This window comes from Chelonus insularis, unplaced genomic scaffold, assembly GCF_013357705.1.
Source record: "Chelonus insularis isolate UGA/USDA-ARS -01 unplaced genomic scaffold, ASM1335770v1 contig_121_pilon, whole genome shotgun sequence".
Classification (NCBI taxonomy): domain Eukaryota; kingdom Metazoa; phylum Arthropoda; class Insecta; order Hymenoptera; family Braconidae; genus Chelonus; species Chelonus insularis.
In genome coordinates, this window is record NW_023276363.1 from 746,230 (window position 1) to 761,683 (window position 15,454).

Here is a 15,454-nt window from a genome sequence, read left to right on the forward strand (position 1 = left end):
GTTGCATCGAATGTGAGAAAATACTTTTATAAGCTAACGAAATGTTTGTAGCAACAAACGAATTCATCCGAGTTTGTATTTCAGTTGGAGATGATCCTAATGATGTAGGAATGAATCCATGCTTCACAGTACGCTGCGCAGCTGGTACAGTTTGTGTGCTCCAACAGGTTCAATGTTACCAGTTTCCTTGTCCACCTATAGCTAGATGTGCTCCATGTACATCAATATCATGTAATTAATTATCATGTAGCAATAAGAAACGATAATTACAATATATAATTTAATGATTATTACAATGTTGTCGTTGTTCATTGTTAATAATTTCTAAATTTTTTAATTATTATCAATATCATTGTATATGGTATATGTGTGTGGAAGATATAAGATCAATATTTCTACAACAATCTTTATTAATAATAAGTTCTTACAGCCATATGTATAATACTAATCATACGTGGTACCTACAATAGCTTTAAAATCAAGTAAAAATTTTTTATTCAGTTTAATCTGGAGTTTGTTTTTGACTTATAAATTAATAATTGCAGTATGAAGTACCATAGTTTCATAGTTCACTTATTATTGTATATTTAATTATATACAATGTGTTATACATTATATTAATTAAAGAATCTATCCCATTATCGAATTATTTATCAATTAAGCTAACTGGATGTTGCAGAATAATATGGCGAGATGCTTTAACAGGCATTGTTATTGTAACAATAACATTCAGCTAAATTTTCAGCAACAACTATTTCATTGGGTTTTTCAAAACACCAAATAATGAGATATCATAATCTTATTATAGATAATTAATTGATTAATTAATTAAATATTAACGCATGGTTTTTTAAAAATAAACATCAATCATCGAATTGTTGGAAATTAATAACAGCATCATTTCATAAAATATGTAATTTGTCAAATAATTTCCTTTAAAAATTTTTATACAGAGAAATAATATTGAAAAACGAAATGAATTTAAATTTACGGGGACGGAAGAGCTTAATGTGTTGACATCTTTAGCTTCACCTATTTCATGGCATCTAAGATATTTTTCTATTCACATTGTTCACACCAATTTTATCTCTATAAGTTATACATACATATATATATTTTTTCATTAAATCTATTCTTCTAAAACATTACCACAGTACTTGTTTTGAATACAAGTAGCAAGTAAAAATGTTTATTATTACATGAGGATAAATGGAATGTGAATCACGAGTTTGACCGTTATTGCTTACTAAGTAACAGAAAAATGATTAGAAAATAATGATTTATTAATAACTATTAATATGAGTACTAATGATACTGAACAGTGGCTTTTGATGTTTTCGGAAATCAAAGTATCATTGCTCTTTAATAAGTAAAGTATCTTAAGGCGTTAAATAGTATCATGCTGAATATTATACTTAATACTTGTACAATTTGCAGTACTATCAGCTTAATGATTACAAATGATAACAAATAATATTTTTAATACATAGTTTAGCTTGGAATGTTTATACTTTTTGTAATAATGATTTTTATTTCAAATTTTATTATTTTCATTAAATTTTTTAGTCTTATAAATAATCGATAATTAGAATATTTATAAATGTCGTGTGCATGAGGCCGAAGTTTCATTTATGTACTATTTAATTATTCAATAATTAAATATATGTTGATTAAGATCGTGCGAGAATTACTTTTGATTGAGTTGAAATGCAAATTTAAAAAATGTGTGAAACTAGATTTAGTATTACCGGCCGCTATTGTGTTCACAAATTAGCGAGGGACGGCAGGGTCTTTATTTATTATTTAATTAGCAAGAGCTCAATCTGCTTAAGAGACTCTCAAACATTGACAACATTGATAATATTGCCCTTGAGAAGTCAAAAAGCTGATAAAGTTTGTCTCATACTTTCTGCGCACGGGAAAATGCTTTCCAAGATGATTTACAAATAAGTTTCAAGGATGTTTAGAAGTCAAGTGGTTGATCAGCAGAACCCTCAAGATCGTTTGCAGAGTCTACGCCATCATCGTCTTCATCGTCGTCATCACTTAGTTCGTTCTCCAAATTGACACTGTTTGTTTTTAAGCCGTCATTACTTATCTTACTGACAATTGCATCTGTGTAAATAAATTCACATTTGAATAAATCTCAATTTCATTTTCAAGAAACCTTGACAATATATTACTCACCACAATCAGGTTTAGTACCGCGTGTTCGGGTACCAGCAAATTCAACACCATGAGGATCAACACACCAACAAAGACCAAGTCCACGATGACATTGTGTACTGCGGTAATATCCCCGAGAATCACAAACTGGAGCTACTTCTGGTGATGAACGTCTACGTACTGCAGCACAAGGCCTTTCTGCTTTTGAGAAACATCCGCACCATTCTGGTCCACTGACAAAAATGTCTCTGCAAAAATTCATAAATCGTTTTGAAAAAGGCAATTTTTTTAAACTACTCATTTTACTTGTTTCGAATTAATTATTTATTAATCATTAAATTATTCTACATGTGTTATCTTTTTATTCTAATTTAACTTCCTACATAAATGCTTTATTAATTAAAAATATTCTCAAGTAATGTTCAGTTTTATTTAATTAAAAACCATTTCTGTTATAACTAGTGAAAAAAAAAATTTATAACATTTTTCAATTCAAGAATTTCTCTCAGAAATTAACAATTTAAAGTTATGTATTTTAATATTAAAGTATAAAGAAGTTTTTTGTAATATGATAATTAAAATTTTGTTAAAATGAAATGTTGCTTTTCAATATAATTTAAAAATGTAAATTAGATTTCTTTAATGATAAATTACAAAGAAAATTTTATTATATGTTGAAATGATTAATATTCAAAAGAATACTTTTTTCCTGAAAGTAATTCAAATTTATAAATAACAAAGCAATTTTATATATTACATTTAGATAAAATGAAGTTATATTTTTAAAAAAGCAGTCTCTTTCAGCTGAATTATTAAGAGGAAAAAACTTCAAGACTAATTTTATGTTACAGTATTTATCTTGGAACACTTGTAATCGAAGTTTATTGAATACTTCTCTTTGATAGCTAAAATAATTCTGAAGTAAATCAAGTAGAATAGATTTAAACTGAGGAAACTAATGAACTTATAAGAATTTTTAATTAATAATTATCTAAATTTTAAACTTATATTATTTCTTCAATAATTTATTGGATTTATAAAAATAAAAAATTTCTAAAGTAATAAAAATTCAATAAAACGTTTAACATCAAACATAATCATTATATTTTATGTTTCAGAAACCTTCAATGTCATGCAAAATTGATTAAAACTTCAAGGTATATTCTAATGACTCCCGGATAACTACTAAAAACCTCTGAAAAATTATATTTTAGGAATAAAGTAGATAATCTGTTGAAGTTTTAAATAGAAGACTTTTAAATAATGAATTGGATTTTAGAATATATTTAAATGAATAGAAATAAAATTTAAAAATTGACCTTTCATATTTAACTGTCTTATAAAACTCGAAAGCATTAATGAGGCTTTGAAAAAATCATTTTATTTCATATCCTATTACATTACAAGCGTAGTCTGATGTAATCATGTGACAAGTGGAAATGGAATTATTTGACTTACCCGTCTGTGTCACATGCATCAAGGAAAGGCTTTAGACACGGTTCATTTTGATCATGTTCTAGGCTATAAAGTTCTCCAAGTGAAATTCTACGATCTCCATCACTATCCAGGTGTCCAAACATCCATCTCACTTCAATTTGACATCCAGCCGGGAAGTGACCTAAAGTTAGGAGAAATGACCAATAACTCTTAGATAATTCGAAAATTTCTGAACTAGTTTGGGTTATTGGCACTATTACCACTAAATTCCATCAACTTTCTTCATTACTTTAGTACTGAACAGAGCTTAACTACTCTTAATAAATACGATTCAAGTTTCTGAATAATAATTAAAAAAAATATTATTACCTTTTGATTTAACACGTTGACGACGGTATTTAGAATCTGCCATTACCACTGAGAACCAATCCAATAACCTATTAGCCATAGCTGGTCTAGATGATGGTGGACAGTCTGCATTTCGTAATCGGTTGAATTTAGCATCTGGAGATTCAAAGGTGGGCTTTACAGTTACCAAGCTTTTGCCAACTTCGTTGCTCATAGAATGCTTGATGTCTTCTTCATATTTACTCTCCAAACCCTTCAACAATCAGATAAATAAATATTAGAACTGTCAAGTTTTGATGATCCTTGAAAGTTTCTACACAGTATTCATTGCAAGAGGATTAGAATAACAATTTTTCAATGTTTTATCAAAAAAAAATCTACATTAATCTATATCATAATAATTTGAATAAATTCTTTTTCAATTCTGAAATTTTTAAATTCATAGTTGCAAATGAATTCTCCAAGTGTCTTTTGTCATAAATATCCATAACGTTCAGAAACCTGGATTCCTTCTGTAGGAGTTTGCAGTTCAAGTAATGGTCGAGGAATAAATGAATCTAAAGATGGGATAAATTTAGTTATTGAAGGAATATGGGTTAATTGTCGATTAAATATGATTAAACCTTCAGTTTATATGTTAATAAAGTTTTTTTATCATAATATATTAAAGTAATATAGAAATATGAGCATAACTATATTAATATTTTCACTATCAAATCAACTTGGTGCTTTTATTATATTAAAATAGTTTGCTAATACTTAGTCAGGCTCTGAAACCCTTAACTACATCTAGCTCCATACTTTTCAGTTTTGTGAGTTGAAAATTAAGCTCTTATGTAATATACAAACTGCTTGACGGACAATGAAGTCAATCTGGATGAGGTTGGGGGTTTGAATTAGCGGTTTCAGAGCCTTCGTATTGAAACTCCAAAATAGCTTCCACAATATTTGGTAAGGTAATACACAACCATTCAATATAGAAAACTAATTAGTTAATTAATTAAAAGTAATTTGTGGAATAACATGCTGTATATGGTGTAATTTGGTATTAAATTTCTATTCGTATGGCCTTTGTTGACAATTCTACTCTTTTATATTTACTTTAAAATGTAATCAAGTGTTTTTCAAGATTATTTATACCTTTACTCAGTTAGTAGTAGTCTCGTATACTTCACTTGTTTACGTGACAGAAAAAACTATCGTAAAATTTCTTTTTGGTTTCTTCATTAAAATTTTATATCTTTGTAAAGTATATTACTCATAAAATATTTTACAACCATCTCTATTCTCTTGGTAGGATCAAAATTTAATTTTAAAGGAGATTTTTTTGTAATTGTTAATCATCCTTAAAAATATTTTTTTAATGTATTTTCTATTAAGAACTTTACATATTATATGCGAAGTGCAACTCCAACTTGCAGTCTGAATAATTATTAACTTTTCCAACCCACACGTTTACAGAAATTTCTCGAAAGTTTTAATTATTTTTAACACGAGATATTTCTTTATATAATTATTAGTTGTAGCTATTTCAATTAACTCAATTAATAGTCCCTTTATCTATAGTAGTAATCTTTTGACTTTTAATTTTATATATGCAACATTAAATGTTCCATTCACAAAACACTAGAAACATTAAACAACGTTGGACGTTTCTTTGATTGTACGAATAAAGCCAAAACATTCACAGTAATTCGAATAGTATAAAATTACGTGCACTTGAAGTCAAAACTGATTACAACTTGCCTAAGTAAAATTTTACCCTTTAAATTCAGTTGGTTGGTTTCGTTAGTGTATCGCTTTTATACTTGGGTAATTATTTTCAATGTGCTCATTCACTCTAGTCATTTTTATCACTCATTGATACAAATATTATGTTACGTAAAAAAATTACATTAAATCAAAAAGGATTCCCTTTACATAAGAGACTCATTCATTTACTATTTCTTAGACTTTATTTAGTAGCTGAAAATATCTCATTTTATTGTGAATAACTCACTTTGTTACTCAATTTTTGTTTAATTCTTTGAAATCTAATATCAATTACAAACATATCTTCATTTATAATAATTTTTAATAACTTCATAATATAAATCTGTCATAATTTATATTTTAATTAATCTCCTAAAATTTATCTGTGATTTTTATAATAGGCATATTTTCATTTAAATACAAAATTAATCTTATCACATAACAAATCCACTCGTTCTAACTGTGAGCTTACACCACAGTGCATATTTAAATGGTTGGGAGGCATGAAACAATCAAAGGTAACATTCAATATTTAAGTTGAGTCATGCAAGTGTCAAATTCTAGAAAACTAGTGCGTGCTCTAGTGCTACATATCATACATATAACATACATAGTATATACACTCGAAGTCATTTCGGAAATTACTTTCAAAAGCACTCACATACATAGCTATTCTATTCAGCAATCTCTCTAGTATTTTAGTGTTGGGAAATCCATCGTGAAAATAAATCGAAAAATAAAAATTTTAAAAACACATTCTCACATCCGAGTATTTTTTTTCATCTATTGACAATTCATTTAATTGAATTTAAACATAAAAGCAAGTCCTAATAAAATGACTGTGGCAAGTTTTAGTGAGTCGATTTCCAAAACAAAATTAATTTTATTTATCATCCTATAATTCTGGATATATAGTGCACATTTTCTTTCCTCCAGTTTCCTAGTTTCTACCTTCTCTTATCCACTTACATTATTACGTCATGATCATGTAATATTATTTAATACTCGCCGAGTACACAAGCACAGCGGTTAAAGGATGAATGCACGTATCAGTAAACCGAGACCCGTATATCATCAGTGTATACGTGCCTACATTTATAACGTTAGCAATATATAATAACTCTAAATTATCAGAAACTTCTCTAGTGGTCTACTCTATTTAGATACTTGATTTTCTCCATGAGGATATTATTATTTTTATGTGATTTTTGATCAACTATTTTTCTTTAACATTCCAGTGTCTACACGCAGATAATTTTTTTACTAAATATAAGTGCAAAAAGTGCACGTGCAAGTTCACGTTTTGAAGTTTAGAAGTAAAAATACTTCTATTTGATAGTAAATTTGGAGTTCTTGTAAGTTTACTTGATACTTAAGAGGTGTCTTAGTAAAATAATTACTTAGGATAACTCAAAAATTACTTATGACAACCCAAAATTTACTGTTGAATAGAAATATTTTTACTTCTAAATTTCGAAACGTGGACTTGTCACTTTTTGAACTTACATTTAGTAAAAAAATTCTCTCTGTGTACTAATAGTGTTGCAAATTTTTACATATCAATAATTCTACAACTCATATCATGATTTGCATAAAATATGAATATTTATAAATTTACCTTAATTTTCTTGCTATATTTAAGGTACTGATAATGATGGTTATCATAATTAAAATCTCGTGGAGTGAGGGTGATGTCTCGGTTACGGCCAGTCTTTCCCAAGAAAGTTTTCTGAAGTTTAGATGGTGGTATTTTTTTCGTGTGTACCTTGAGATCAGATCCACCTAGAATATTATGAGAATAAATATTTGATAAATTGATTATGTTTTAGTGGATGTTATGATAAAAGTAACAAATTGTGTATGGACATTCAATGAATTGTGGAACGATTGTGCGTGAATATTCGTTTTACGCGGACAAATTCAATTAGTGTGGTAGCTTTCAATAGTGGGTGGTGGAACTGGAGGGTAACGGGTAACGTACGTTTGTACGTAGATATTCGAAAAGTTAAATTTTTTCAATAAAACCCTGATATATATTTTAAGAACGATTATTTCACAAATGTGTTATCTAAAATATATGTATACACATGGCGCCATGTGTGCATTTTTTCAATATATGGTCGTTATTCGTACATATTTCAGAATCAGCCAACTGCGTTATGTTCAATTAAATATGTTACGTGATCTTTTTATTGAATTTTTATCTACGCAACAGAGAACGAGAGGAAAAGGAAGTTTAGTGATGGATTAATTTCACTTCACTGATTACTACACTGATGAAAAACAAGATGTAGGGATGTCTATTATACAAGCACATAAGTTACCTTTACACGGACAAAATCCTTTGCACGCGATATGAACTGAAGTGTGATGAATGCAGTTATGGTACTCGAGACGGCATGGAGAACTGTAGGTACGATTGTCAGAACCACACAGGAAGTTAGGCTTTACGACCGGACACCACTGGCACCTGGAAATTGATTAATGTATTAATCACCAAATGATCTAGTGATAACTAAAGATTTATTGATACGACTGACACACATGGAGCTTAAGTAAGTTATGAACATCAATCCGGAAGTTCCAAAACAAATTATGTTTAATATATTGCCATTTCTACCACAAAAAAATATTATATTCTTACAGCTTATGATCTGCATCATTTGTGAACATTAAATGTTTCAAACAATAATTACTGTTCTTATGTTTAAAAATAATTAATGTAATATTATGGTTGATTTTAAAATGATAAAACTTTTTTTAACAGTAGATACTACGACCAGGTAAAGCAGGTCTATGGTCTATCCTGCTATGCTAAATGAGAAATAAATTCTCTTTTTCATCAAGGAAAATGTACTATACAATGGATTCAAAAAATTCTCTCCAGAAAATGAACATAAAGAACGCATCTTGAAAACGACGCTGCCCTAAAAATATTTCAGAAGCTTTTTGTTCGTCCTTTATTTTCGCAATGCTCATTTCTCATATTCTGCATGTGAATTATGACATCGCTTATTTAAAATGTTTTTTATACATCATTGTTTACTCCAATCTATTTGTAAAACTCTTTTTTAAAAATATTCAAGCCAGACTGAAAAAAATATAACGTTTCAATAAGATCAGCTGTTCATTGTAGTAGTCTATTTACTCCAATTAGACCAACTCTAATTTGATGATGGTTAATGCAATAATCGTAGAAACAAATAAGATATTTAGACCATGTCTCTTGGTAATAAAAAGTCTTGGAAACTTGTATTTTTTTGTAAAAAAAAATGCATTAAAAAGAGAGGGAATTCGTTGACTAGAAGCTATTTTCATGTACATAATAAACATTTCAAAAGATTCAACATAACAAGTATTTTACATTACTTCGATACTGAATCTGTTCAATGGGGGATCATTTAGAGAATGTTTTCTACTTTGATGCTGAAAACAATCGTTTGATGCAGAAATCAACATGAATCTATAGCAAAATACGGTTTCAATTTATTTGTTTATACTACCATAGAATTTTTTTTCCTCTTATTCGTGACACAAAGTAATTCCAATAACAGATAGTTCTATTGCAAGACTTGAAATTAATATCCGATGTGTTTCCTGTAAACAATCGATTGAAATTGTCAAATTTAACGGAAAACGAAATTATCTTTTTCAATACAATGATTATGGAAATTATTGATTCCTGAATTTGATGTTACCTCAATTACTTTTTAATTTAAACTTGAATAAAGATTCTGATTTCAACTAAATAATTATTTCCTGTTATTTCTAAATGATTCAATAAAATATAAACTATTGATAGATTAATAAAAGCTGTAGAATGGAAATTTTCAATCATCATCAATTCATTGTGAAAATTCATAATTCACAGTATTCCATCTTCTCTAATGCATATACATCGCTCAGAGTCTCATGAAATACTAGCCATAAAATTACATTTTGAACAGTTCGAATAATTCTCAGTCTCTCCACCTATTATTTATGGATTTATTTTCGATTTTCTCATGAAATTTCTTATTAAATTGTTATTATTTTTTTTTTAACTGAACGGAATAAAACGTCATCAGGTCGTTAATAGTAAATGCATTCACAAGCATTTACAAATATTTTTTCATTCTTTTTATCACAATAGAAAGCACTTTATTGTAGACTGAGAAAAAATTGTAACATAGATAAAGCTTTTTTCTATAGTATAATTCCAAAATAAACGTTATTTGTAAATGCTGAGCAGAATGCCTCACTAATTCTTCACACAGAATTATTTAAACAAGTAAAATAGATCTTAAGAAGTAGAATCACACAAACGAAAGCATCTTCAAGTGATGAGAATCAAGATGAGCATAAGCGTATGCTCTGTAAGTTACTACCAAGTTTTACTCTCCATATCACAATCCAAAGTCAAAGAACATCATATAGAACATTTTCTTTGTTATTTTGTTTCAACATACTTTTAAAACTTTTTTTTGATGTTTCAAAGGTAATAGCAGCTGTTTTTAGTTTTTAAGATTGTTCTTTACAAACATTTGAATTTACTAAATTACTTTGCAAACAATAAATATAAAATATGAATTAATTGAATTCATGTTGAATGAAAATTATAATGATGTTTTAAATATTTAAAAAGTCTGTGGAAAATAATTAATTGCGACTGAAAATATTAATTAAAGCATAAAGTCAAATAATGTCTTTCACAGTAAAATTATTTGTTTTTTACTGATATATGAGCATTCATTTAATTAGTCATTAAAATATTATTAAACCTGCGCACTGCTAAACTAGTTATACTATCCATAGGGTCAATACACCAATAATTAAATATGTACCCGTAAATATGGGCAATCGTTTATGTGTAATTTTTGAATATTAAATAAGCTCTTTCACTAGCTATTTATGTAAATTATTTATTTGCTATTTATTGACGGTTTCAGATATCCTCTATTCTACTGTATTATACGGTCCTCGAAATTTTATAAAATATTCTTTTATTTACCTTTTTATAATTAGCATGTTTTATGATATTTAATTATTCTGGCCTATTTTAATAAAGCTTTTAATGAACTTTTTGTTATTGTTCATATCAATCCTTTCAACGTTGAATTCATTGACCTCTTTGTTTTACATCTCGATACCGACAAAAAACAGTTAATTTTCACAAATAATTAATTTTAATTACTGACATAGTCATTACTTAGTTATTGTAATGAGTTTAATAAATTTTCAACTTGAGAAATGCTAAATAAATAAAATGGCATAACAAATAAAGACTAATTTATATTTGTGATAAACAAATGTGTTTTAATGTACTCAATAATAATATTTTTAATATAATATAAATGTTTTTATTTTTTAAATAAAGATTTATGTTATAAATTAATGGACTACAATATTATTGCTATGAAAATCTGGTTGCATTTAGATGTTTAATGATGGCATGGTAATTGAATCGGGTATTTTTAGGAGAGTGGTGAGGGTTGATGAATAATAATTGATGTGCAGTTGTAATCTCCTTTATCATAAAACACGTGAAACGCATAAAGTTAGTTGATGAGGACTTTTTATTTGGAATATAATTGATTAAAAAAAAAAAAGGAATTAATTTTTCTTACGTTATTGGTACAAGTTTATAACCAAGTTTTTAGTTGAAAATTGGGTGAAGATAAATGGTGGTTTGGACTCCAATTCATAAAATATTTGTATAAGAAGTTTAGTTTTCTAAATTCAAAGCGTCAATATTTGAATAATAAAAAGGTGAGGTGTGAAAGTTTATAGATTTTTGTTTTCTAGTAAAAAGCTTGTGTATTGTGTATGTATTGTTAGTAATAGAACTCCCACGCATTCACGTGAAAAACTTTTGATTCACGTCAACCGATAAAATTCTATGAATGCGAAATGTAATCCCCAACGGCACTCATACAAAACTTGATATTTTTCAATCGCGTTTCCTCTCTCGTTACGAATACTTTGACTTTCAACATGTAATAAATAAAAGTATCTATTTTTTTTATTAAAGTTTGGTGGCACGTTAGAGAAATAGTAGATAAAAAATTGTCACTAAATTCCAAGTATAAATTTTTATAGCCTTTATACCAGACGAATTCAAGCTTTCTTTTGTGAAATATTTTTCTAAATTTCTTTATAATTAATTTTTAAATTAGCATTCATGGAGGATTAAATATTATTAATTATTCTACAGCCTTTTAATTGAGAGAGAATATTTTAAATGGTAAAAAAAATTATTTAAGCAATTAATAAACTTATTAATAAAATTAATTAAAACAAAGTATTCTGTTTTATTGGATATTTTTTTTAAATTTCTATATTTCAGCCTAATTTCCAACTTCTTTTCAACATCATGAATTATTCATCTTACGATACAACGTATTATAAAACAAACTTTAACAGAGAATAACTTTTATTGAATCCATGATAAGTTGCATATTACAAAACATAAAAATACCAACAGACTTAAACACTAAAAAAATAATATGATTCTGTAGCAATAATATAAAAGTTGACTACCACACCTAAATGTGAACTCGTAATAGTTCTAATGCTATAAACCAATTATTATTCTTTAAAAGTTAAGAAACACATAAACGAAAGCAGCCATAAATAATAAATGTGCCTTTACATTTTAGACAAACAACTCTCTTAGTCTATATGACAATAGAGAGAACAAAGAGAACAAGCAAAGGATTCATGAAGGCGGAAGAGTAGGAAGTAAGGGAGAATAAGGAGGTGAATCTTCTCTCTTTCGGTCGTATATGCTAGTATACTTGGCATCGTGCAACTCCTTCGCTTTTATAATGTACGAGGCCAGTCACCACTTTTATTGCCAAGTGAGCTTGCGTCTACCAAGACTTGACTCGTGCTTCTAACCATTGCTTAGAGTCATTTCGTTTTCTCGAAAATTGTGGCCACATCATGGATAACGCTATGACATGCTACCGCATCTAATCGTTATCTTTTATCCTGCATACCCTCAACCTATATACATTTATAAACCCCAAACTATAGCTTCATCTCCTTTGTTCGTTTATCTGCTTCTAAAAAATCCTCCAAACGAATCCGAGGATATTGACCGTGCCAATACGGATTAATTCCGTAAATCAAGTGTCTTAACTAACGTATTGTCTCTCAACAGACTTTCATTTATTTCGAAACAATTTTTTCCGACCTTCATCCGGGTTATCTCATATTTATCTACCACCAGATTGTGTAAGCAGACTAATAGGTGAATGCCACCAGATAAATGACAAATTGTTCTAATTTAAGAAAAGTAGATTTCTTTTTTTTTGGAGCTTTAAATTAAAAGTTTTTCTAGATTAAAAATATAGTGAAGTGATTTTTCGATATTGGAGGTTTTATTTTCAATATCAAATTTTCATTTATTGGAATTAAAAGAATACTTTTCCATACCAACCATTAGCTAATTGCCATTTTATTATTTCAAAATTGTCGGACTAAAATCGAATATCTCTACTGCTTTCTCATATTCATTTGGTATATCTTTATAATTACATTTATCATCATTTCTGGAGTTGGAAAAAAATTTTTCTTCATATTTCTAAAATAATTTTTTGAGGATTTAAATGTATCATTTATAAAATATGTAAATAAAAAAAAGAAATTCCGTTTCTTCAATATAAAAATATGCAATGAAGAATGTTAAAATTGCATTACAACATTTTTTGATTCTTCATGCAATAAAAATTCATAGAATTATTAGAAATGTATATTTCTCATAATGTAGAATAAAAATAGATCAATTTATAACTGAAAAATTTCCGTAAAAATTCCCATGCGTATATATAAAGAATTATGCTGCTTTTTAAATTGTACGGATAGCCTTTTTAGTGAATAAGTTTTAATTTACGCGAACCCTGGGGTAACTTTAATTATAAACAAACATAGAAAGCTAGTGTACGTACTCGTATAATTAAAACTGGAATAGAAGAGACCACTTTAAGATTCTGAGATTGTTTATGTATATATATATATAAATTTAAATAGTACATAGATGATGAGGTAGACGTAACAATTTAATTGTGATATAGTTTAGGGCATATAAATTATTCTGGACAGATTGTGATGGACAGAATTTCTAGATAATTGAATAATGGATTAGAAGAATAAATGAAAAATTTCAAAGAGTTAATTGGCTTAGTGAGGATATGTGGAATTGAGGTAAAAGAGGTTGGTAGAAATGTCCTTTACTACTCTGTGGGGCATTCGAAACGATGCATGCACGAGCCCAAAATTCTCTGAATTAAACATGAGTCGCCTCAACTGTACGTCGATTGACGATAACGAGACTAGACAGGATGTTGGACAATTTCACGCTTGGAATTCTGATCATGTCGACTTTCTTTACATTTAAGTTTCTCTAAACACACATATTTACATAGATTTGCAGTTTATTTTACATTATTTTCAACCCTCCAAGGAATCATTTTAATGATGAGTATTCTTTTAACAGTATGTCAAGTGTGAAGACAATTGTCTTCCTCCCTCCCTCCCTCTCTTTCTCTCTCTGGGTCATTTGCAAAAAAATTATTCTCAACTTCAGCAAACTTTCTTTGTTTCAACGCATTATGTTGAACTTGTAAAAAAGTCAAAGACAAAGCACAAAGAAACATGCACTTGGATCAATAGCTAGATGTAACACTTGTGTTTCACATGTTGCCTACGGTTGTGACAGTTTTAGGTCAACCTCATGCTATTTTTCTTCCAAAAAACAAGACAACGTGCAGAGAATGCTATTTTAAATTCTTGTAATTTTTTTATAATGATACTTGTACCTACTTAAGATTGAATAGAGAAACATAAAGATTGCTATATACTACTTTTACATTATATACTTGACTTGGGTGGTATTTTAAATTACAAAATTAATGGAATACAGAGAATGCATTTCCATTTACCAATCTACTATTATAAATGAGCAGGTTCAATATATATCCAGTTAAAGCAATGCTATCTTCAGATATAATTTAATAAAATTTGACCAATGCTCAAAAATAAATTAATCCTCTTGGTAAATAATTAATCAACTTGTCATTTATAACATGGATATGTAGAAGTGGATGCTTCATATTATTGGTATGAATTTATTTGACGATTCAAGCGCTACCAATCATCTTCAGAATATTAATTATGTGTATAAATAACATGATGAAATTAAAAAGTTGAATTTACTAAAATCGATAAAGTTTTAATACCAATAGTGGACATCTTATGAGTGATAGAAATTATTTAGAGATGAAATTATTCACCATGAGACTACTTGAGAGATATTTCGACAAATAAAATCATCATATTCACATGAAATTATCATTTTAATTAATATTAATATCCATCAAACTAATTTATTGGTAATATACATAAATAAATGTACTGAAGTCTAATTTATTATCAGAAAAGTGTCAACAATATGTCTTGTCATTTTTATTTAAATTTATATTTATTTTTAACTGAAAAGTTGGAATTATTTTGCTATTCACGTCTCAACAAGACGTAGAAATAAATTATATGTATTTTATTATGAAGAAATGTTTCTCAATGCAATAACTCCGTTAGGAATATCAAATTAAAATATTGAAATTCTCACTTGACTTCATCCTGGTCTTCATCATCATCTTCAGAATCAAAGAACGCATCATCATCGTCATCATCATCATCACTATCAGTTGAAGCATCCTTTCGCAGTCTTCTTTGTTGAACAGCACGTGATTTGGGAATGACAATATCT

At 28.1% G+C, this 15,454-nt stretch overlaps 1 protein-coding gene across 1 annotated transcript in view; it reads right to left on the reverse strand.

Moving 5' to 3' along the window:
- Nucleotides 1-1,392: 1,392 nt before the first annotated feature.
- The window catches only part of Cow (Proteoglycan Cow), a 57,395-nt gene continuing 43,333 nt past the window's right edge, over nucleotides 1,393-15,454 (reverse strand). The window contains exons 4-10 of the mRNA XM_035082171.1: nucleotides 15,314-15,454; nucleotides 8,028-8,173; nucleotides 7,322-7,485; nucleotides 3,973-4,204; nucleotides 3,625-3,784; nucleotides 2,188-2,414; nucleotides 1,393-2,115 (exon numbers count right to left, since the gene is read on the reverse strand). Coding sequence (XP_034938062.1) covers nucleotides 1,964-2,115; nucleotides 2,188-2,414; nucleotides 3,625-3,784; nucleotides 3,973-4,204; nucleotides 7,322-7,485; nucleotides 8,028-8,173; nucleotides 15,314-15,454 — 1,222 coding nt within the window. The 3' untranslated portion in view covers nucleotides 1,393-1,963. The remainder of the gene's footprint in view (nucleotides 2,116-2,187; nucleotides 2,415-3,624; nucleotides 3,785-3,972; nucleotides 4,205-7,321; nucleotides 7,486-8,027; nucleotides 8,174-15,313) is intronic.